This window comes from Anopheles moucheti, chromosome 2 (genome assembly GCF_943734755.1).
Source record: "Anopheles moucheti chromosome 2, idAnoMoucSN_F20_07, whole genome shotgun sequence".
Lineage (NCBI taxonomy): Eukaryota > Metazoa > Arthropoda > Insecta > Diptera > Culicidae > Anopheles > Anopheles moucheti.
Window position 1 is genome coordinate 74,143,177 of NC_069140.1, and position 24,913 is coordinate 74,168,089.

Below are 24,913 nucleotides of genomic sequence, written 5' to 3' on the forward strand. Positions count from 1 at the left end.
CTGCCATCTGCGGCGTCTGCGGGGTGCAAACAAAAGGGAGGATTTTTTCGGGCGTGTAGAAGTGCCGTTTATGAATTCGTTGCTCTGTGTCTGTGTGTTTGCTAGTGTGAGGTTTAGGAGGAGAGGGAGTCTTTGTAATGAAAAACCCTCTATTGCACGAAACGGAACTGGATTTTACACAATACAACCAACGCACGAACGACGTTCAGCTCAGACATCATCGAAAGCTCCTCGCGAACGGATCGTGTGCATTGTGGATCTTTACATCGCGGTTAGTTTTGTGCTTTTTTTTTTGCTTTTGTGCAGTGTTCATTAGAAACCCTTTAAAAAGGGTATTTTAACAAAATCAGTTCCAAAAAAGTGAGTTTAACATTTTAGTGTCTTTATTTTGTTTTTGCCGGTTGGCATAAGCCTTTTCCCCGATTCGTCGATCACGGCGCAAACAGTGAACGTCTCGGGGTGCTGTTGCGAAAGTGAGTCACCAAACACGAAACGGCGCTATAAATTGTATATGTGCATAATAATTCTGCCCAATTTGCGTAACAGTTTAAATTTTGCGAACGCATTAAAGCGTACGACCAAAACGGTGATTGTGAAAAACAACAAGGCGAGTTGCAGGCGAAGCAAACAGTTTTACAAGCTAAGAAAAAAAGAAACCCAGATTAAATTATACAAGAAAGTGTTATTCTAACCTTAATCAAGCAAGTGTTAGTGAAAACGAATTTATCGATAGGAAATTAAAGCTTAAAAGTTTCATTCACAACACCGCCGTGGCAGGCAAGCATGTGTTCGGCTGCCTCTGTTTTTAGATGCGAAATGCGGTGGAAAGTGATCGGTGAACAGTGAAATTTTACGATCCCGACGAAGAAAGTGATGCACCGCCAGTGAGTGTAGAGTTTTTTTTTTTTCGTGTACGTTAGTTTTGTTGTATTAAAATTCCATCTTTATTTTGTTTTGTTCGTTTATGGCCGGGTCCGCAGTTTTGCTTTTTTTTTTGTGAATCCCGCATTGATCAGCTGTGTTGGGGGTGTAGAAATTGTGGAATTAAAAAATAATTAAAATAAAAAATAATCCACCAATCCATTTCCACCTGTGTCGTGCCATCATTGCGTTGTGAAACGTTACAGCGAGAAGGGTGCTTTGGGGTGTTACGACAAACAGGGATCGTCGAGCAGAAAGCGGCAGAAAGGTGAACTTCAGTCGGCCGAAATTTTCCGGCTTTGTCTTCGAAAGCTAACACACGCGTGTGCTGGCGGTTTGTGGCGTAAGTGATTTATGTGACAGGTTGGGGATTATGGTTTTTGATACGGATTGCTGGTACTGCTGTACAAAAAATCGGTTGATTTATGGTTTTAATCGCATCTGCTGTAAAAAAATGATTGCAAAGACTCGTGCCCTCTTGCTGCTTTCGGATTTTTTTCACAACCTTCGTAGGGTGGTGCATGTTCATTTCCACTGTAAAATTTCGATTGAATTGCATTTGTTTTTTGCACAAATAATTTGTCACATACCATCCAAGTGACCGTTGTACACCTTTCTAGGGCAGTAGGAAAATTTATCCATACGCGTGTACCATCGATAAACGACATCGCATTACATGCTCCGATACATATGCGTTTGTTTCTTCTCCGTTTCTTTTTCTACTCGCTCAACATCATCAAACCAACCGTACACCATAAAGCCCTAGAATCGGTACGATTTGCGTACCCATTCCCTAGGAGGAAGGAGCGGTTGACACCGATTTCTTGTTGATCATTTCGGCAAAGTGTCTCCAGCACTGATACAACACGCATGCTCCGGGATGGTTTGTGAGCGCTTACGGATCCATTTGGAGGAGTGTTGTAGCACGGTTACGCAGAAAAGCCTATTACGAAGCGTGTCTAATAGTGCTAACCGCTAGCGAATTCCCGTAAATGGTTTCCACTGCGTCTCAACTAGAGCAGCAGCTGCGTACGCGCAAGTACGCCACCCTAATGATGACAAAGTACGGTAACTTTACGATTTATTTTTTTTTGTTGGTTTTGGTGCGATTAGCACGGGAACTGGATCGGACTGGGATGCGTGTGCAATCCCCTCTGTCGCTCTGAGCGATAAACACAATAAATGGAGTGTGGCAAAATGCTTCCGAACGCGGAAACCGTTCCATTCCGGCTGCAAAATTTGTCAAACCCAGCAGGGTGTTAAGTAACCAGTGGACTATTCAGCATTTTCTTTATTTATTTATTCGAATCTGAATAAAAGTAAAGGTTGTTTTTGTTTGCTAAAATGCGCATGAAAGTGGAAGGTTTGCAATCTTCCTAACTCTCTGGATCACCATCGAACGTGACCAACCAAAACCTTTTGCTTCACCTGGCCGACACGCCGAGCTTCACGCGTCTTCACGCCTCGCCAAACACCTTCGCACACACCGGTGGCGTAAACTGCGTCTTTAAGACTGCCCGCCCGAATACGGGGTTCCAAAAATGTCAGATTCACTCTCAATGGCAATTGTTTTCGCGTAATAGTACTAGAGACGCACAGGTAGCTAACTTCCACAGGGGTTTTCCCTCCTCCCGTGCTTTATGTCCCTACAACCCTTGCCCATCTTTGGCGAACTTTTCGTACTGTGGACGAATTTTTCTGTTCGTTTCACTGTTTCCAATCACCACCGATCGCCGAGCACCAATCTAGGTTAGCAATACGCGCGAATCCACCTGGCGTGAAGGAAGCAAACAAACAAGAAAAGAAGGAAAGGAGAAATAGAAAAAAAAGGCAAGCAAGTCGGAAAATTCAACGAAAACGAATATTGCGCCAATACCGTGCCCAGCGTAGTGGTACCACGTGTGCGAGGGTGTCCGCGCCAGAAGCAACACCCTTGCGCACGCGGGGGACTTGGGACGCGTGTGGCAGCCGAATCCTTCGAGCGTGACCGTCACCGTCACGAGGGGGGAAAGGAAACCTACACCCGTGCCCGGGTAGGAAAAATAGAAAGAAGCCAGCGCTTTTCCACGTTGCATCAGATGTACGGCTTGCGTTGCACGGTACGGCAACGACATAGGACTGCATCGCTTCAATGCATGATAGCTGTCAAAATGGCAACAAAGCTTTGATGGAAGTAGGTTCGTATTGTGGCTTCTAAAGGAATTGTTGCAAATAGGGGAAAAAAGTGAATGTTTGATACATGTGAACATGGTATGTGGAAAATGTGGAAAAAATGCTTCACTTTAGCAATCATTCGTTCTCGTTCGAAACGTTCGTTTAAGAAATTCTATATTTAGGTAACTAAAGATACGTCACGCAGATGCAATTTGGATTTTATAACTTTAATATTGAATTCTGCCAAAACGTTAGTATAAAACATGAAAAGTAATGTTACTTAAGATAATATTGATCACACAGATCTTCATCCTATCCCCCTATCGCAAAAACAAATTAGCACTCCGATAATCTTATGTATCGTAACGACCTACTAGATCATCATGACTGCCATTTCTACGCGGGAACGGATCCAGAAGGGATTTTGTCTCGGTTTTGTCGTGTGACTGGCGTCGTTACCAAATACACCATCGACCCGCCCACGTTTTCAATGATATGTTTTGATAAAACGTAAAAGATGCATAAATAGAAAAGATGTAATTCATTTCCTGAAGATTTCACCATTCATTGGATGGCGTTTGAAAGGGTCGTTCGGTGGCTTAGTGGTACCAACGCCGGTCTTATTCCTGCACTGCTGAATATAGTTTTTGATAGTTGAGTCTCCACCATCCCTAAATAGAAGGTAAAAGCGTCTAGGTCAGGGGTTGGTTGAGTGTGGCTCACGAACTGCATGCAGACTCTTTGTGGCCTTTCATCGAGAAGTCCACGGTAAGGTCGAAAAAATTGTACCACAAATTGTGACTGTATTTAAACCAATTTGCGGGTTATTTAGAAAATTCGGATTCTAGACATTGTGAAAATTTCCCTTGAGAGCAGCGAGAACTAGAGATTTTTCAAAATCTGTTGCGTTCGGTTGTCTTGGTTATTTTACTGTTTCCCAAAATGATATCCTCACACAACTTGTCCTATCTCGTGCCAACAAATATCATCGGATGGTTATCAATAATTCAACAGATATATTTTGTGCATTGAACGTACATTGTTCATTAAAAAATATCTGAAAACTATAACTGTAGGATCAAAGAAACTACAAATTATGATGTCCTAAAATGGTAGCCTCTCACTAACGTATTTAATAGAATGCAGACCAAAAAGAGCCTGAATTGATGGAAATTGTTTGAATTAGTGATCAGTAAGTCCTCCTCCTTTATGATTCCCTACTAGGAAAACACAACCAGATGCCACAACCTAAGAGAGCTTCATCCAAGTCTCTGGGGCGTATGTGAATAATTAAACTTTATAAGTTCTACATAGTCCCCGCTTCGTTCGTCGCGACAGGCGTTTTGAGAGGAAAAGTTTCCTCAAACTGTAAAACGACCAGTTGGCAGCCAACACCCTGCCGAGTATCTCAACATAAATGATGTTGTCGGTACCTTGACCTTTGACCCAAGATAGGTGAAATTGTGGACGACTTCAAAGATTCTGGATTGACTTATAGAAGATGGTCATCAAAGGTTCCATCTCCGAACCAACCACCTGAGATCCCTCTCTAGCGTAAGGTTGAAGATTAGACAAGCTAGACCATCTCCTGGGCATAGTTCCTTGGTGGTAGTAACGTTGAGCATTGCCTTTTGTACTAGTCTGGTAAATTTGGCCAGAATTACAAAAGACTTCAGTGCGTCGTATACTTTAACCTTGGTTATGCTGCCTTATGAGGCTTTAAAGACGATTAGGAGATACAACGAGTAGAGCTGTTGTTCCAGGATCTACCGCATTGTGACGATCTGATCAGTGGATGATTTTTGGTTTCGGAATCCTCTCTGGTAGGATCCAATTATCTCTTCAACGAATCGGACAATACAATTTTGTAGTACAAGGCAAAATTATTTTGGTTTAAAAATACATCCTGCCATTTTCTTCATATCGTAAACTGACACTAATTATTGAAAAGATTCCGTGGTGATATGCCAAACTTTCACCAGTTATGGTGAGTTTATTTTCTGTCAGCATATCGCTTCCGTTTCATCCAAATGGTTGAACTTTTTCAAACTCTTTACATCTGAAGTGTTGTGATGTTTAGATCTTTGCTTCAAGAACTTTTCCGACCATTGGTCTAGTTCCAATTAAAATTTGCAGCTTGACTTTGGCTAAGTGATTCGCAACTTCCCATAAAATAACGAACATTAAACAAACACGTTTTCCTTCTATAGTGACACATTCTTTAACACACCAACATTATTTTGTATTATTCAATTAATTCAGCGTATTTTATTAATGTTCCTTGCACAAACTTTTTCTTGTTTAATTTTTTAAAAATCGATTTCCTAAATGTGTATAATATATATATATTTAATTTGAAAATTATTATGAAAATTCTGTATTTATAATTTGCATTTGCATTGCATTGCATTGCATTTATACTATGTTTAGCTATTTCGTTATTTTTTAAGTTTATTCTCCAAAGTTGGCAAATTGGGTGTATTTTAGATTCACGATATAAAATTTTGATTTTTATTTAGATTAGATTTCCGCAAATTGTATCAATGATGTACACACAAAACAGCTTGAATAGATATTATCAACATATTATGAAATTACAGAATTCTGCATGTACGAACAGAAACGCTCTTTTGCTGACAAAAAGACTCGCTTCGGAAGCATGCTTCAGTGATTGCCAGTTGCCAGTTCCCGCGAACATAAATAAGCCTGTCTTGTCAAGCCACGATGGTACACGATCGGCGGAACTATGCGTCTTAAATCATTTGAATGGGCTACTACTCTTGACGCCAGCCGAGAAGTGCTTGGCGGGAGGGTTCGTCGCTTTAAGTCTTCCCTTTTCGGTGCTTCCGAGATATGGGGCCACAGGCCACAGATTTGGCCGACAGTTAGCCACAGTCTGACGCAATCGTCAGACCCAATCTCAAACGCCGGCGGTGCAATGTCAACAATGAGCCCATTTTCTCCCATCCCCCCTCCACAGCGGACTCCGGGTCACGGAGTAAATTCACTTTCGGCTACTTGACCTTGGACAACGAAATTGACGGTGGCAGTCTTCCCAAGCGTGCTGGGTGGTATTTATTGTATTTTGTTCTCTTTTTCGCTTCCTCGTGGCTAATTCGCCCTCAGTGCCCATCAGACACCTCAGTGCTGCTGGCCGGTGGCTTTGTTGGTGGTCAACGAGCCCGAAGCAAATCGCACACAAACGAACACAGATCCGGTGTTTCGAATCGGGTTTTAAGGGTTTAGTCAAACTGAATAAAGCGGGTCAATTCGTTATGGCCGTTTGGGGGTACTAATAACCATGAATAAGTTTAACCCGACAGGCATAACAAAGAACTAAATTTGATGTAACTAAAACATTCGCTTGAATCCTATTTTCCATCGGCAGGTAAGGTGATCAGCCAAAGGAAAGTGAAACTCGTGAAGAAAATGACCTGCCCTACACTATTTTCTAACGATGCCAACTGACGCTAACTTCGAGATGTCCGAATCGATCAAAGTGCGGCAACGTGCAGGAGAAATGACGCCATCCTCAGATGCAAAGTGTTACTCCAGGCGGATAAGAAAGATGAACCATCTTGCCTATTTGCTGATGATTTTGTGCTGCACTGTAACGACGGTACTTGCACAACGCGATACGATATGTCCACCCCAAGACATCATACTGCCGTGCAGGTGTTCGCAGCGTGGCAGTGAAATACAGATATGGTAAGAATCGGTCAGGTATTCGTTTGTCTAATTCCTTTAACATCGTCATTTTCCTTCAGGTGTTCGCATAGCGATTTACCGCGAGTTTTGATGGGTTTGAAGGCCGTTTCGAAGTCCATCATACGGCCCATCGACGAGCTCATTCTGGAGAACAATTTTCTACCTTCGCTTCCCGGGCGAACGTTTGCGCCGCTCAACATTCTGCGGCTGATGCTGCGCCACAACGGTCTCGAGCGCCTTTCGAACGGATGGCTCAACGATCTGGATAAAAGTTTGGTGGAGATCTTCATAGTGGAGCGGAACCTGCGCAGCATTCCGGTGGATAGCTTAACCGGGTTGCGCAAACTGGAGGCGGTCACGATACAGAGCGAAAATCTGAAGCGTCTTCCCGACTTTTCCGGTCTGCCCAAGCTTCGGTACATAAACGTGCAGAGTGGTTCGTTGATTGAGCTCGCACCACAATACTTCCGCGATTTGGCCAGCCTCGAGACGCTGCACGTGACGGGCAGCGGTAGCTTAAACCGGCTTGAAGCGGGCCTGTTTAACGATCTGCCCAAACTGAATCTGATTAACCTGTCAGAGAATGGCATCAGCTGGGTGCATCTGCGTACGTTCGTGGGATTGCCTTCGCTGAAAACGATTCAGCTGTCCGGCAACAAAATCACGGATGCTGGCATGATTGGGCGTGCGGTGAAGGACATTCACAATCTGCAGGTGCTGCGCATGGAGCGTAACATGATATCGAAGCTGAACGAAGGCAGTTTCGTGGATTTGCCCTCGCTGAAGGAACTGTATCTGAACGATAACGGCATAACGGAGATTTTCCACGGCGCATTCCATCGGACGCCCAGCCTGAAGCTGGTCCATCTGGAGAACAACTACCTGCGGCGAGTTCATCCCGAATCCTTCCTGCAGGCATCGGGCAGTGGCGTGGAAATGATGCACCTGCAGCAGAACGAGATTGGTCGCGTGGAGGAGTTACGATCGCTGCTTGATGCACTCCCGATGCTGCGCTTTCTCGATCTGAGCTACAACAAACTGGAAGCGATCCCCTTCGGAGCACTGCGAGGGCATGGAACGTTGGAGCAGCTGTATCTCAACCAGAACCGCATCCGTATGATCGAACGGGATGCGTTCATGGCGATGCCGGGTTTACGCGAGCTTCGTCTGCAGAACAACTCACTGCACGATCAACTGCCGATGCCGTTCTGGAACCTGCCCGGGCTGAAGGGTATAGACATTTCGTACAACAACTTCCGCCGGATGGATCCGAATCTGCTCGTCGGTGTTCCATCCCTTCGGCGGCTGGACATCAGTGGAAACACCCTGTCAGTCATCGATGCTGCCGCGTTCAGCCACACACCGATGCTGGAAACGGTCAACATCTCCTTCAACGAGCTGACGCTCATCCATTCTGCTACGTTCCGCGATCTGAACCACATGTTTGAGCTTGATGCGGGAAACAACCACCTGCAGGAATTTATCCCGGGACTACCGATGGCGGTGGAGCGCGTCAATCTGCATGGTAACAAGATCACCCAACTACCGCCACCGACGACCGCCAGTCAGCTGTGGGATTTGCCGAATCTGCGCATGCTAGACATCAGCAGCAATCAGCTGACCCGTTTGCCACGGGCCGTCTTCAAACCGACTCCTCAGCTGCGCGTTCTCAGCCTGGCTCGCAATCAGCTACAGTCCGTCGATGATGGAAGTCTGTCGGGATTGGGGCGCTTGGAGATACTGAACCTGCAGGATAATCGAGTGCTCGCACTGCACGAACGGTGCTTTAGCCCGCTCGAGAATCTTCGCGAGCTTAACCTGCAGGGCAATCGGATCGAGGTGCTGGTGGACAATCTGCTCGATAGTAACGCACTGCTCGAGCAGTTCGACGCCTCACGTAACAGCATCGTGGAGATATCGCCCAAGGCTTTCCGCAACAGTCGCTCCCTGCAGACGTTGGATCTTTCGTCGAACCAGTTGCGGGAACTGCCGGAATCATTGTCCGGGTTGGCGGAGCTTCGTGAGTTGGATGTAAGCTTTAATCAGCTGACGGAACTGTCGCCGAATGTGCTGGTGTCGTGGCGTAATTTGGAAGAGCTGAAGGTTTCCAACAACAAGGTGAACCAGCTGCATCAGGGTTCGTTGAGGAACTTACCCTTGCTGCAGTATCTGGATCTTTCAAGCAACGAGTTGGCCCTGTTGGAGCACGGCTCGTTGAGGAACTTGCCCGAACTGCAGGAACTCGTACTGGCGGACAACAGATTGACCGAGTTGAAGGATCGTGTGTTTGAAGATCTTCCCAGTTTGCAGGTGAGTAGAAATGGAGGTGCTCAAGATCGAGCGAGTTATGAAACGTTTCTTGACTGATTTTAGGCCGTACACCTGCAACAGAACAACTTGCGCTACATTTCACCGTACAGCTTCTATCGCTCACCTTCGATAGTATACCTGAACTTGTCCGCGAATCAGTTCCGTAGTCTCGATAGTGTTGGTTTGCGAAGCGTGAGAAACTTGGAGGTGCTCGATCTAACCGGGAACAGCATTCGCAAGATCTCACCGAGCCCGCTCCGTGGTTTGGACTGGTTGGTGGAGTTGAAGCTGGACAATAACAAAATCTGTGGAATTCAGGGTGAACCGTTCGCTACGATGCCACGATTGCGTGTGCTAAGCATGCGCAACAACCAGATGTCACGTGTGCCGGAACCGATCTTTCGAAGTTTGCGTACGAATATTGCCATACTGGATGTGGACGGTAAGTTTTGGGCAACAGTGGGGGGCACACTGACTGACTCTCGGTTACATGGCCGAACATTGCTTTTGTCTTGTAGGTAATCCTTTGGACTGTAGTTGTGAGATGCTCTGGTATATGGCATGGTTGCAGGAGAGCCGAAGTCTCTATCCCGGTCCGCGCTGCAGAGATGGGAAGATGTTGCTGGATATGAGGTTGTCACGTACCGATTGCCAAACGGGAGCAAGAACGGCACCGGGACATCATGGTGAACATCCACTGACAAACGATCACGGTGATGTGTTTGTTCGCGCACTCGATTACGATGAATGTGGAGCGTCGGAGAATTATGAAGTACCTCCAGGTCCAACGCCACCATTCCGTCCGGGATCACCATCTCCGGGTGACAGTGATTACTTCTACGATCAGTACGTTGATTATCCGAACGCTCTGAATGACACTCGGTTAGCAAATGGTCAACGCTTCAACAGTACTCCCTTTGCGGAGGATCCACAGCGAAATGTGAGCACGAACTTTGTCGATTTCAACAACAACAAGTTCAATCAGTTCCAGCGACCTCCGCAAGGTGTTCCACCTCCAGCCGGGGGGCAAGATTCGGGCTCACCGTTCACCTTCTTCGGTCTGCCCATACCGAGCCTCAATATTGGCAAAATGTTCGGTGGTGCGGGTCGTAATGCAAACAATCGTGCGTCCGGTGGAACGCGTGCAAAGGGCCGCGTACAGGTGTACAAACAGGGCGAACCGGAACAGAGCATCATCTATCGGAACGATGGCGTTAAGACGGACACGGAGGTGACGCTGAAAACACCGTCGGATCCGCTGGATAAAAATGCTGGAGCTACGAACGAGAACAATCTGTTCTATCGGCCCTACTTCCAGACATCCTTCCGACAGCAGCCCGCGGTGGAGGTACAAAAGGGCGGCTTCACACCGATGCTTCCGGGTACGGTCGGTGGATTTACACCCATCACAGATCCGACGTTGAAGGTTATTAACCAGAACTACACGCACGAACCGCCGGGCAAGTGGCCGACAGAGTTTAACGAGCGCGTACCCTTGGTGACGGAACCAACGCGCTATCTGCAGCAGAATAAGTTTGAGGCCACCATCAAACCATCGCACAACAGTGCACCGTACTTTGTTGATGGCATAACGCATCACATACCGGGCAAGCAAGAAAACCATGCACCGATGGTACCCCCGAATCTGACCAACGTTAACGACAAACTGAGCAACGCCGCAGCGAATGCTACTGGATCGATACCGGCGCATTCCGAAATGGAGGAGGACGAAGATGATGGTGGTGAATCGACTGACGACGATGAGGAAATTGCCGACGACGAAGACATCGATGGAGCTCAAAATGAATCCGAAACGAACTCGCAAGGAGGATCGCAACATAACGGCAATGATCTTACCACACGGCTCTCAATCGAACTGGCTACACCGACGATCGGTTCTACTGTAAGCGGTGGCTTCAACAAGGCGTACACAACGCCGAATCCAACGATCCGCGATTTGGCACGCACTCCCACGCGAGAGTTTTACGACAGCTCCAGCAACACTCCTTCGTCACTGTCGGCCCTCATTGCGCCGGGATCGGGACATAGACCACCGCCCGGGAAATCCACCATTGAAAAAGTGCCCGCACCGGTATCCTCCACCGTAACACCGTACTTCCCGAACACGACGCCCGGCACGCCGCACCGTGTGGTGCCGAAGATCGAAACGGACGGTGGTGATCGTAATTTCGGATCGCCGAACATTATCGATCTGTCACCGTCCAGCCACCACCATGCCGATGCGGACAGCGTTAACGAGATCCGGAAGCGGGAGGATATGGATTGGTACTTTGCCAATTACAACCACACACAGCACTACGACTTCGATGAGCTCGAGATCAATAGCTTCCGTAGTGGTGGGGTGGTGGTGAAAGGTGGTGCCATCATATCCCTGATGGCCGTCCATACGATCGTGCGGCTATGGCGAATAGTATTTTAAGGATAAAGCTCTGGAAGAGCTACGGGAAGAACAGTGGGATGGGATCGAAGATTTCACGGGAAGCTAGGCTCCACCAAAGGAATACAAAGTGTTGCTGAACGTAGGAATTAAAAGGGAGGGATGTTTTAAACGAAAATCGGGAAAATAATCGTTTGGGGATCGTTATAGGCTTTAGATTTACCTTAGCTTACGTAGCAATATGCGAGCTAGATTTGTTTTCTTATGCGAGCAATTCAGAAACATGAACCTGTTGTAGAATGTTATCACATCATCTGCTCTGTCTGTTGAGATGTTACACAAATCGTGCTAATAATTTACTTTCTCGAATACAATTGGAAACAGTTTAGTAATTAATAAAACAAATCACCATCCACACGCATAACATAACCAAAACAAAGGGAATTCCATTGAAAAATATATACCATGATCATGCCCAACATGATATGGTTTGTTACTATATAATGCTGTATAAAGTAAAGTTAACGGAAAGTTCTTTGACTTTTTTGTATGTTTAGGATTCTTCTGTTGATTTTTTCATTCATTGATTGTTTTAGTTAATTGTAACATGGTATAACAATTAAAATTATACCAGGCAAACAGGCTACGAAATTCACACCTGTATACCAGAAAACGAGACAAATTTGATAGACAATAAAACTGATAATAAATGGCCAATGTAAGCAAACACAATTAATATAAGAAAAAAAGTATAAATAAAGGTCAGCAACTTTAGCATAAAATTATCGGAAAACGTTTCTGTGTGAAATAGACGAACCATTAAAAAATAATTCATTTATCGTATTCCCCAAAAGTAATGAACGATAGCAAAAGGAACATGAACAAACATACCTGGGTAATAATTTCGGACGAACAACAATCTAACACCCTTTTGTGGGTTGAATTATCTTTGAAAGATGCACTAGTATGTATTCCTTTCAAACTACCTTGCGATGAGCAACCGCTTTCACAGCTTTTCCCTGATAATTGCACGATCCTTTACATTTATCACCCAGCCAGGATTAAGGCCAAAGAAAATCTGCCGTGGATCTTTAGTTTCCGTCAGCATGGCGTAGTCCGGATCGTCTTCAATTTTTGGCAATGTGTAACCATACTTCTGGGCCAGCACCAACCGCTCCTGGCTGATTTGATCCGGGTCGGCCAGATAGCCACGGTTGCGCGCATCGGTGTAGTATGCTACTGCGTCCTGTGGTGGCAGCATGCGCCTCGGTATGGGAACACCTTTTTCAAACCACTTTTTGGGATTCACTACCGCGTACAGACTGTGTGGATCGTAGTATGCAGTACGAATTACTCCACCAATACGCTCGATTGCCGCAATAACCGTTTCGGGAGCGTGTTGTACCTCGATGTTGATTTTCGCCTTAAAATCGTCTGCCCCTTCGTCCGTTAATTGGACGCCATGGTGAAGCAGGTCCGGTCTAATCGCAAACAAACCCGTGTTGCAAATGCTCGTTAGGTCGATGGGTGCTCCAGTGCTTAGTCGGTCCGTATCGATGAGCTTCTGCAGCTGATGTAGACTGACCGGAGGATACTCACGCTTCAGATGGTGACCTTTGTAATACGGTTCGTAGCTAAAACGGAGGTAAAACGGTGTGTTTCCTGTTTCGTATCCGAGGCGCATATAGTTTTGTCGCTGGCCGGATCCTTTATTTCCCGCACCGTGCTTATCTCCACCGTGTTGTCCACGACCACGTTTCGCCTGCAAACCAGCGAACAGGGAATGATTATTTGTGTTATGTAAAGACACCGGGGCGCAATCCGGCACTAAAATATATGGCACTCACATTCTGCTTCGATTGCGGATTATCACGTATATTTCCAATCGTAACCCGTGGGAGTGTCCTTAGCATTTGTAATGCCTTCTCTGTGGTGTGTTTTACGGACATTTTCACGCAATTCTTTCAGTAAATTATGCTCCCAAATTCAACAACACAAGCAAGCTTGTTTTTTTCCTGACATCTATTTGTTGACAGTTCCAAGGCAAGGTTGCCAGGCGATACTATTTGTGAGAAAAAATGAATTTTACAAACTATATCGTTGTGTGATTTTTTGATAAGTGAACAATTGTATTCAGTTTATTTAAACGATACTGGCCATATTTCGTCGAAAATATCGGCAATGAAATGAAATGATATGTTCATAAAATGTGCAATTGAAATGGATTACCCTGTGGCAATAAGGCGCAAGCTGTCATTTTCCAGCTGTCAATGCTCGAGGGCCGTTTTCATAACAATAACAAAGTACCATGAAAGTTCGTGAACAAAAGAACTGCAAGATAAAAATCTATTTTTAGTGACTCAATCTAAAGGCGGAGTGCCCATGTATCCATAGCGCGGTATTAAAATTGTGTTCAATGTTCGTTATAATGAGATTCCATGTCTAGTCGAAACCAGGAAGCTTCCAAAAGTGAAAATACGATGGCTGCTACCGACCTGGTTTCCATCTACTGTGACCTGAGCGAGGAAAGTAAACTGTCGATTCTGCTACCGGAAGGATACGATCCTGCCTGCGGCGTAAAATTACGTGTCCTTGGCGAAACTCACATCCTGCTCGATGCGAACGGAGTACTGCTGCAAGGAGTGCTCCGAGCTACAGATAAAACGATAGAATTCCACTGTCTCGAGCGGAATGTTGCGGATTTTGACACCGAGGGCAATTGGATCTTTTGCTTAAAATCGGACAATGGTACGGTACATCGTAGCCGGAATGGGTCACTGGAAGAGTGGACCCATCTGTTCCCGGACCGCGAAGGTTTCGTGCGGGTGTGTTGCAATAACAACGGAATCCTTCTGCTCGCAGGCGATGGGAGGTTATTCGTGCAGGGTGATTTCGGAACGGTTTTTAACTGTGATCAACTAACGGAGGTTCATGAGGTAAAGCAAGATTGTGTCCAGGAGCTGGCGGCTGGCATTGATTTTGCCATCGTATCATTGCAAAGACGCACCAAAGTGTACAGTTCCATCAAGAAGGATATATTATTTGATCAGTGTACGTTTGATGAGAAAAATTTCGCCATGTACGGAGACTGGCAGAACATATTCGAGCATTTCAACATTCACCCATATCGTCGCCGGGAGTCGTACGAAGTGTCTGCTACGTTGGAAGAGCTGTCGATCTATGGCCAGATGTTGCATCAAACAGGAGTCGCTAGCTTTGGTAAGGTGAACAAAGGTAAGCGCTTACTAACAAATGCTATCTACTTTTGGCCATCGGGACCTGATTTCGTCACCCCGGCGCTATCCGTGGACGTCTTTAGTTTAGCCAGCTGTTCGCGCTGCTGCTTGTAGAAGTATTCCTCTTCGTGGGCCGCTTCCATTTTACCGAAAGAACCACCAGCTTCTCGAATCGCTCCACCGCCACCGCCTCCCTTACCGGCACCACTTCCCATTTCTCCGACTTGACTCATTTTTGCTAATCTATAAAGTGCAAGCAAAGGTGCAATAAAGTTTGCCGGGTTCTTACGTAATCCGTAGAGTTGCGATCTTGCTTCCCTCGGTATCAGATAAAGTGGCTCACCTCATATACGACGGGTACAGGCGTACAAAGCGATGATGTAGGGCAAACATGAAGATTATGGTCAAGAAATAGTAGTGGTTCAATGTTTGATGTCCAAAACCTACGTTATTTGCACAATTTCCCGGTGTACGATGCGTTGTTGACAGGAAAAGTGTTGCTTGGATTTCGTGCTAATGCGCGGATGCACAGAGATAGAATTGGAAACGGTTTATACCATCGAATCGCTTTCTCTCAAATGGATTCTGCGATTTAATTTACATTCGCAAAGCTTTTTTCATTAAAAATAGGCAAGATGCGTTCAGGTTTTGTTTTAGTTCCACGAACGCGAAATGAATGTTGTTGTGGTTCATTCGTTGGCACTGAAGTGCATCATGAACACCTTGTGGCACATTCATGATGCAGTTTTGTTTTGCAGAAATATTTCACCGATAATCATTATGATAAATACTGAAAGTGGACACTAATTAATGTTTTATTTTATTTATTCTAATAGGTCAACTTGGAACTGGTGATCACATAAGGCGCGATAAGATTCATCAGTTGAATGTGTGCAACGTGTCGAAAATAGCATCCGGTTGCGATTACTCTTCCGCACTGACTATCGATGGCCAGCTATTCTTCTGGGGCGATATGAACAAAAATCAAGCCATCAGCTGGAAGCTGGAAAATGCGGGCAATACTAGCACTCCTACTGTTTGCACACGTTTCAAGCACGTGTTGGACGTGTGCTGTGGAAATTTTCAAACGTTCGTATTGACCAACGACCTCAAGCTGTACGATGTTAAATCTTCGTCGGACGATGCATGGTTGAGCTATAAAATAGCCACGCCGGAAATGCATCAAGGCAGTGAAATTAACGAACACATTCCATTCATGTTGGCGAGCGATAGCTTGCTGGTGGTAAACCATCTTCCCGTGAGGCAGGATGTGCTGAAGCTGTACAACAAAGAGCAGACAACCCTGCAATCACTTTTAAAACACATTAAAGAGATGAATTCGAAAAATGGCGCCAAGCAGAGAGGGCACGCACAGGGCGCTGGAACCGATTCTTCGTCGCTGCTATCGGCAAAGTATTTCTACAGGCTGTGTACAACGCTGTTCTATCTGCTGCTGCTCAGAATGCAGTCTTTTCGCACATTCCTGATCCATCAGGACGTAAGCCGGTTAGTTTCAATCGTACTGCACGACGAGATCTATCTGCTGTTTCAACGCATGTTTCAGAGCTTTTGCGATAACGAATGTCTGAATCTGATGCGAGCATGTGATCAAGAAATATTGCAAATCTATCTCGACAACGTGCAGGTTCAGATCGATCTGGCGGAGCTTTTGATAACGAGCGACGCCGGTAAAGCACTGGATGAGGCGACTGAATCGGCATTGCTCACCATGAAATCGGAATGGTTACGATTTCTCAACGAGGAGGTCAGTGAGAAGATGGGCAGTCTGACGAAGCAAACCAAAGAGTTCTGGCAGCGGGAAGAGAATGTTAAATGGTTAACGCTCAAGGAACCACACCGGCGCATGATACTGGACTCAAACGATGTGCCGTTGAAGTTGTTGGATGTGAACATATTTTCCTCCTCGCCACGCTTTGTGCTATTTAACGATGTGTTCTGTTACTTGTCCGGTCTACAAGTGGTGCAGTATCCGCTGAAGCTCGTCTGGATAACGACGGAGGTGAACGACATGCAGCGAAGCCGATACAAAGAGAAACACCGTTTCATGATCACGATCGTCACGCCGGAAGAAACGCTTCGCTGCCACACACTCAATGTGGCCGATAAAATGCGTTGGCTTGGGGTGTTGAAGGCACAGGTCCTGCAGTGTCTGGATAAACAGACCCATGACAAACAGCCCTTGTATCGGTATTCTAAATACACCTACAGTGATCGTTACGAACGGTATGCTGGATCGCGGTACGAAGGGATGTGGCTGATCGGGCAGATGGACGGTATAGGCTCTCTGGCCAGCACTGATCGATCGTACAGTGGCGAGTTTTATCATGGCAATATAACGGGTTATGGATGTATGAATCGGTCCGTGTTTGGAATCTCGACGATCTACGAAGGTAAACACAAGCGGTAGGTAAACAATTTTATCACCAATGCTTGATAGATTCCCTATTTTTCAGGTGATTTTGTAAACGGCAAATACGATGGCTACGGACGGTTAAAAACTACGAGCAATCGTTCAACGCACTACTTCCGTTATCAAGGTTACTTCAAGGCTGACAAATACAACGGGTTTGGAACGCTTACGACAAGCGCGTACCAGTACAACGGGGACTTCGTAAACGATCAAAAGGAAGGGTTCGGTGTGATTGAAGACAGTCTGAACGGGGTAAAGTATATCGGCATGTTTATGGGCGATAAGAAGCACGGTAACGGCATACTCGTGACCACGAACGGGACCTACTATGCGGGATTTTTCGCAAACGACATACTCACACATTCCGCCGGTGGATTGGCCATTTTTCCAAGCGGAATCTACTACAAGGGTGAACTTACAATCGATGGTCCGTTCGGGAAGGGAATGTTTTACTACCCGGAGCACGAAATAGATTCGGAGCAGTTCGAGCTGGACGATTCCAACACTAAAATGGCGGGCCATACGATGACGGGTATCTTTGGAGGCACGTGGACCGGCGTGAGGATCAGTAATGCTACAATGGCGATGGTACAAACCTTCAATAAAGTACCGATGTAAGTATTGCAAGCTGATGATTTTGGGGGGTTGTACGTCACGCTTAAACAACTGTCAACTCTTACAGGTTGGATCTGAAAATCAACGCAGAGCGGAAATGGTCGACAATATTCTCCTGCTTTCATGAAACACTGTTCGGCACGAGCGATATCGTCGCTATCCGACGTATGGACATCAAGAAGGTTTGGAATCGGATAGCTATATTTGTGAGTCGTGCGAAACGAAAAGAGCAGCTGAAGGCGAACAATTTTGCCGTTGTAAGCTCGAGCGAGCTGGACGATCGAGCGGCGGCCCTAATTTGTCAATCTGGCTATCACCTGCAAAGTGCATCAACCATATCGTTACGCTCGAGTCTTTCCGACTCCAGGCTTTCGCTGCATAACGGGTACCCTTCGTCTCCGGCGGCACCATCCCCGCCAACGGTAGCGCCGGATGCAATATCGGTGCAAAGTTTCTCGTCCGTAGCTTCCCGCGGTGACGAGGACGAATTTATGCTCAATCCCACCGGGTATGGTGGACGGACGAGAAACTCGTCCCCGTTTCGTGATCTTGATTTTATTCCCAACTTTTGCATCACATCTGTCGACCGCGAAGGGTTGGAGCTGCTGCGCAACTACCTCACCGATGCCTTCCAGAGCGTGTACCACCCGTTGCATGGGTTGTTTGAGAAGCTGTCCAACTGTTTCTACTCGACGTACAGCTGCTGGAAGTACACGCCGCACTCCATACTCTGCGAACCTGCCATGAACGAGTGGATCTCGATTGTTAGCCGTATCTATACGTTGGTGCTTACCGTAATGTTTCCCGCACTGCCGAAAGATTCTATTATGATAGAAGAGTAAGGAGTTTAGTTCGGGGTTGTAAAGACACTACAAGCAACAAGTATTGATTTTTTTTATTTCTTTTTAGTGAACTCGTGTCGTACCAAAGCCTTCTGTATCCTATACTAATGACGCAAGGGATATACTCAGCCCTGTTCGTGCTGTACGCAAGCAAGTGTAGTAAAAATGATGAAATCTACCGACAACGGATATTAATATGTATGAAAAAGACTGATGAAAACTTGGTGCAGCTTCTTGATATTAACCGGTAAGCGTTTGTTAAGGATTTGAGTTATTCCCGAAATACGATGTTTTTTTTTAAATTGTAGCGAACTAGTACCTATCATCAAACACGAAAAGTATCAGCAAGCAATCGAAAGTTTAAATCGTTTCCGGGAGAAGTGTTGCCCGAGCGAAATGATAAAGCATATCAACGAAGCGTTTACCCTTGTCGACCAGGCGTGTAAAGAGCAAGGTAAAACTGTTTTTTTTAATGTACTGAACCTTTCGTCCTTCAACGCACTATATTTTTTTTTTGTTATGTAGAAGTTCGGATGGATGTGGCCGCTGATAATCTGCTGGAGCTGATCATATGGCTCATAATCAAGGCAAATCTTCCGCAGCTTGGCGCTGAAATAAGTCTACTCGAGGACCTGATGCAGAACGACTACGGTATTAGCTATCGAAACACGCAGAACGACTATTGTCTGATCACGCTGAAAGCGTCCTATCAACACATAATTAGCAATAACTTCTTCGTGAACAAAACATTCGATCCGACCGGTACTGGGACCTAAACGGACTGTGGAATGTGAAGGAAGGATGGAAGTAAACAACGGAGGTTGTTTTGGAAGCGCATTTAATCGAGCGTACGCGTGATTTGTTTGAAACGTGTGTCCATTTTGGTGGGTAGAGTTCTGTTATTCCATTTGAAAACAAATATATAAATAGAAATTAGTCCGATTGTATGGACGCTTCGTTCAACCTGCACGGTGTGTGGTGTTTGTATAAATCTACCCCAAACGAAATTATAACTTTCTTCTTGTTCAAATACGCTTATATTATTGCGATTGGTAAATGTTGCGTAAAAACTGTGTAGGTCGTTTAGTTGCGCTGTAGAATTAACCCGCAAATCCGGTGATGAAATGACGGGCTCGTCCGCAAAAACAGAGCCACCAGGGAGGCGGTCACGGTAATAAATTAAGTAAATTACCGGACGGCACATCAAATTATGCTTCTAGCGTAAGCAAGATGATAACGATAATGATGCTCCTGATGATGGGCGGCAATGACATGACGACGGCGCTTCCGCCATCGTTTACTGTTAAGCTTGATGTCATGGCCAAATCTACTGCCTGGTCGGTTGGCTTTTTTTCTCTTTTTCGATACTAACGCAGCCAGCCGCAGTGCCGAACCAACAGGTCCAGATTTCGAACGCCCCAGTCCGAGTACCGATAAAGGCGCGTAAAATGTCCTCGGGCGGTGTTGTACATTATTTATGCAGGAATTTGCTGGCCTGGAATGTGGTGTGAAATGCCTGTGCCGTCGGAAGAACACGGTGCAAGATAAACGGTGTGAAAGAAGGATCCAGTAACGAAAAAAAAAGCGGGTCGGAAAGATCTTGTTTGGCGTTGATTTGAAATTATGATCGCAAAACAATTCAATGATTAATCATCACGCGGAAAGAACGGAATACATGGCGGTTTTAGACGGTGGGCCACCGTGTGGTACACAGGAGTATGATATAGCTGGAGTATTTTTACTGTAGGTGTTTTTTTTTGCTTTGTTTTCGCTATTTAAATTCCTTCCCGAGCGTGCCTCCCATCTTCTAATATCTTCCTTCCATGTCAAGCGTACATTAAATAATTACGAAAATTACACACATCCCTGCAGCGGGCACCAAAGGGCGGCGCATGAACCATCATGGATGAGCAAAGCTGTATAATGCTACCGGTATTTGCCGTTGAAAACGTGTTTCGCTGTGTTCATGCTGGTGTGGTTTTTTTTTTGAGCAGGCGCATTGCTATGCCGCGGACGAAACAGTCCGCAAAAGAGATACGTAAAAATGAACCACGTCGAACGAGCCCTGGTACGCAAAAGAACCGAGGCCAGCCCCGTTGTCCGTCCCGATGCAGTGAAACGAGGAAATAATAATATGCGCTAAATGGTTAATTGATTTGTGATCTGAGTGCTACGAGCTAAATCGATTTAGCTGGTAGACAAAACGAGCGGGTGAAGAAGAACGAAGTGAGGAGGGAGGGTTTTGACACGCCGTTGCCGTCGGGGACATCCGTCAAAAGCGATCGGATGGTAGCGGGTAGCACAGGTGATTGCATCATGCCCGTGGATGTTTGATCGCACGTGCTGCCAGCCGTTTGGTGAGATTGGTTGGTTGAATTTTTGACTCACGGAAGATGCTCCGTGTGAGGTCTGCACACTGTGTGTACGGTGTATGGTAGATCATGACATACCAGGCGACTCCATAAAGTTGGCATGGAATTTACGGTTTGGAGCAATGTCAAATTAGGCAAATACATTCCGATTTATATTTTTACCTGTTAATTATAACATATTTAACATTCGCATTTCCTAACTTGTATATAAATTGCTATGTGGTATAAACATCAGGAGAAGCCTACGTCGACTACAATAAATGATGGTTCATTGTGATCGTGCGTGAAATTAATGGAGATTTGTGTAAGTGATCTCACGTAACAGTTTGTTGGGCTACAGCTGGAATCTATAGGGATGAGCTTTCGCACATGGACCCCGATTTAGGCTAACAGAGATACAGAGACACGTCCGAAGAAAGGGAGTGTCTCCTCTTCAAGATTATGATATTTGCTCCAGGAAGTGAGTCTTGTGATATCGTGTATGCCGCAGGTATCTATCTAACAGAAAAAACCAACATAAATGCGTCCTAACAACATACAACATAACTCAGATCTCATAATTGATCCTAATCTTATAATCCCAAGTGAAATTTAGGAAGTTAACAGCGTAATATGTTACTATTGATCTCAATCCTTTCATTGCAATGTCAGTTGTTATTTGTTGAGTTATGGAGTTAGGTAAAGTCTCTGAGTTTAGTCTGAGCAAAGTTCAAGACTGTTTTGAATTTCTTCCGTATACAGAATGAGAATTGTTTATCTGAATAATGTTTATTTAAAGACTATGACTAATCACCTTGTCCAACAGAGCCAAACACTGTACAAAGCCGCTTTCGACATTAAACAAAACGATATCGATGGAATTATAAATAGACATTAGACTCCACTCAATACGCCAATGGGGATTATAAAGTAGGGTGTAAAGTGAAAATAATATTGTAAAGGTTAACACACCCAGAAGTCTTGAAAGCCCAGATTTCTTGAGGTGTTGCTAGTGATGCTGACCAAGAAGGATAATGACCTACTACTAAGTCCTCTCTTCCAGACGAAGTATTTTTGCCATTTCTGGTTTACTAGACTAATTCTATTTCGTATCCGGGATAGTCAATCCTTACTACGGGGGAGAATGGTTCAGTTAGAATTTGGACCGGTTCTGTCGTGTGAAGATCGGCGTCGCTATCAATACACCACCGAACCGTACCTTTTTCTCTCAGATAATTCCTCAATATAAAGCACAGGAACAAAAGCGGTTCATTTAGTAAGCGGTTAATGAGGCTTTTTAATGTGGACTTTGTTCTAAATTGACGAAATACACCATGATGCACTCAGTATGCTTTCTTAAAACACCGAAAAGAGTCTAGCAGAATATTCTTGTAAGTATGTCACTTCCTTTTTTTTCAGAAACTCATCCTAATTTATTCCGCTATTTGTCAAGTGCATGTGAATTCCATGTTGACAAACAGCATAACAGTGTTTGTTGTAATTCTACACGCTATACTAATAAATGACATTTTGCATAGGAATGTACTTTTGTAACATATTTGAACAACTTCAACCACGTAGCGCAACAACCATACAGAAAAGAAAGAAGAATGCTTTCGCAAAGGATCACCACCAGGTCAGCTGATGGTTGGCTGTCAATAGTAATTGCAATTTTCTCATCAACTGCACTTCAAGTTGAAAAGATCACCGCCGTAGGGAAGGAACGCAAAAGCAAACAGAAAATGGACCGTGGTTTTTTGTTTTATGTTTTGTTTTTACATTTTCGCTGTTGCTTCCTTTTCGCACAGAAATGGAAAGCGGTACACATGCGGGCTTGCCATCGCAAGCCGGTCCCCGGTTCCGTTCGTAGAAGAATGCTGCATAATGGTTTATCAGTCGTGTTAGTATTTTTGTTATTATTGGAAATTTATTTTGTTTAGCTTTTTGTATGCCTCATTTTACCGCCTTTCCAAACGGAATGGGTTGCGCGACTCGTTTGGAATGCGTTTGATGAAGTAATTAAGGACGGCAAATGATTAAATTTGCGTCAACGTCTGGTTTACAAAAAAAAACTCCAAATGTCGCATTTTCCAAACTGGCCAGCTCCTACGGCGAACCGAGATTGGTGAAATGTATGAGAAAAACAGATCCCGGCTTGTGGTATATTTTCGTTTTTAGACGGCACACTCAAAACACGGCAGAATCAGGAGCCAGGGTTACGTTAATTAATTCCACACGTTCGCGAAATAATTGACCGCCCGGACATTTCCACCATCTGCCGCGACCGCGGGTTGGGTATCGTTTTCCCTCCCAGCCAGCATCTCACCCATCTGCCCCCTGCGTATCGGCATGCCAATAAATTAGCGAAGCTCGGGAAGCTTCGCGAAGGGGAGCATAATACGCATTCTGACACGTACGCATCTGATTGTACATTTTTGGTGGTACGGCCCCGACCCTAAAAGGGCACCACCCGGCGGGGCATTGGGAATTCTACGTCGAAGGCCCCGTTTTTACCCATTCCCATCGAACCCAAAAACCGGGTCTCTGCGTAAAGGTCCGGTTCCTTTGGGGAACGGCCAGAACGGCAGAATGCGGTACGGAGCAATATTGCAAACCATAAATCATCGATCGTACTGCTACGGTAGCACAAGATCACGATCACTCCGCGGACGGGTTTTGCTGATGGAGGTATTTTCTTCCCGTCAATTGTTTGTTTTGATAAGGGCTGAGCAGTGACCGGGAACCGCGAAATCGGGAACGGAATTTCGTGAAAAATATTTGTGTAAAAACGAACTGGTAACATATTTGTACGGTTAAAGCGTTCGGTGGAGGACATTCCAAACGCTATTCAAACAAACCAATCAAACGGAAAGGTGTGAACAGCTGGATAATTGAGTAATTTTCAGGGATCACATTCTAAGGGCATGGAAGAATTAATAGCCCAACAAAAGGCACACGTGTTAAGCCTGGGCGATGATTTATGCGGTTGCACACACTGATTCTCGCTCGTAATGCATCGCAACTGACTGATTTGAGGTCGTCCGTCAGTAGATCCTTCTAACCCAGCATAAGGTCATTATCTGTTCATCTTTTTTTTACGTCGGTCAGATTTGGACCAGGAAATTGTGTTTTTTTCTCTTTATTCCCCGCCAGCTTTTGCACACGCTTGTCGGGACGCTTCTCACCGGCCGTCTTAACTCTTCCCATATCCTCGTTTTGTTTGTTCCGCTTTCTGCACCGAATTATAAGTGTGTTTTATGCGAGTTTCGTTTTTCCCAGTTTTTGCTTCACTTTTCTAACCCTTGATATGTTTTTGTCTCCCCGTTTTTTTGTGCGTTTATCCGAAAGTGAATTTAATTCATCATCCGCTCGAGCTGGTGAGATCCTTCTTTTGTGCCGTTCTCACTCGGCTCTACCGCCGTTCGCAAGGGCTTTGCTTAGATGTCGTTGCAAACGGTCCCGCCGGATTCAATTTCTCACACAAAGTTTGCCCGTTTCCACGTCCCTTTACATATCTTTTTTTTTAGTCGTTGTTCCGATCATCTAGTCAACTTCGCCGATGCGTCCTGCACGCCCTGCAACCTCCTCCCCATCATGTGGCGATCAATCGAATGCGCCAACGTCTTTCCCATGCTGGAACCACACACTCGCTTTGTCGTGCTGCGTATTGCTGTGCTCCCGGTCTTTCTTTTCTGCCGGTCCGGTTCGCTTTTCACAAAACCCCAACACGAAGCACACCTGAACCAATACGCTTCGGCACAATCTGAACCGTGTTTTGCGAGATTTAAAATTTCCACGTTGTTTTTTTTTTAAATCCTTGTCTGTGCCGGTTGGACATTGGGCGAAGTTTTTGCCGGTTCTGTTTTGCTTCCCGATCGAGAACGGAGAAGCTTGTGTGTATTTGTGTATTTTTTTTCCTGTGTTTGTTTCGCGTTGTTTTTGTTTTG

At 45.3% G+C, this 24,913-nt stretch overlaps 4 protein-coding genes across 4 annotated transcripts; 2 read left to right on the forward strand and 2 right to left on the reverse strand.

Annotated features, from left to right (window-relative positions):
- Positions 1–453: 453 nt before the first annotated feature.
- On the forward strand, positions 454–11,925 carry LOC128297555 (protein artichoke). The gene is made up of 5 exons (XM_053033224.1): positions 454–473; positions 6,464–6,783; positions 6,843–9,093; positions 9,157–9,535; positions 9,612–11,925. Exons 2-5 carry the CDS (start codon positions 6,533–6,535, stop codon positions 11,531–11,533), a joined length of 4,803 nt encoding a protein of 1,600 aa, XP_052889184.1. The 5' UTR covers positions 454–473; positions 6,464–6,532; the 3' UTR covers positions 11,534–11,925.
- Positions 11,926–12,445: 520 nt separating this feature from the next.
- Positions 12,446–13,499, reverse strand: LOC128297932 (39S ribosomal protein L15, mitochondrial). Its single transcript, XM_053033649.1, has 2 exons — positions 13,339–13,499; positions 12,446–13,253 (listed from the first exon to the last, which is right to left on the reverse strand). Exons 1-2 carry the CDS (start codon positions 13,438–13,440, stop codon positions 12,498–12,500), a joined length of 858 nt encoding a protein of 285 aa, XP_052889609.1. The 5' UTR covers positions 13,441–13,499; the 3' UTR covers positions 12,446–12,497.
- A 430-nt stretch (positions 13,500–13,929) lies between these two features.
- Positions 13,930–19,572, forward strand: LOC128305167 (alsin homolog). The gene is made up of 7 exons (XM_053042493.1): positions 13,930–14,725; positions 15,564–17,138; positions 17,202–17,772; positions 17,841–18,611; positions 18,683–18,862; positions 18,924–19,069; positions 19,141–19,572. The coding sequence occupies exons 1-7, from the start codon at positions 13,930–13,932 to the stop codon at positions 19,389–19,391; spliced, it is 4,290 nt and encodes a 1,429-aa protein (XP_052898453.1). The 3' UTR covers positions 19,392–19,572.
- On the reverse strand, positions 14,548–15,232 carry LOC128305172 (ATPase inhibitor A, mitochondrial-like). The gene is made up of 2 exons (XM_053042506.1): positions 15,071–15,232; positions 14,548–14,970 (listed from the first exon to the last, which is right to left on the reverse strand). The coding sequence occupies exons 1-2, from the start codon at positions 15,118–15,120 to the stop codon at positions 14,751–14,753; spliced, it is 270 nt and encodes an 89-aa protein (XP_052898466.1). The 5' UTR covers positions 15,121–15,232; the 3' UTR covers positions 14,548–14,750.
- Positions 19,573–24,913: the final 5,341 nt, after the last annotated feature.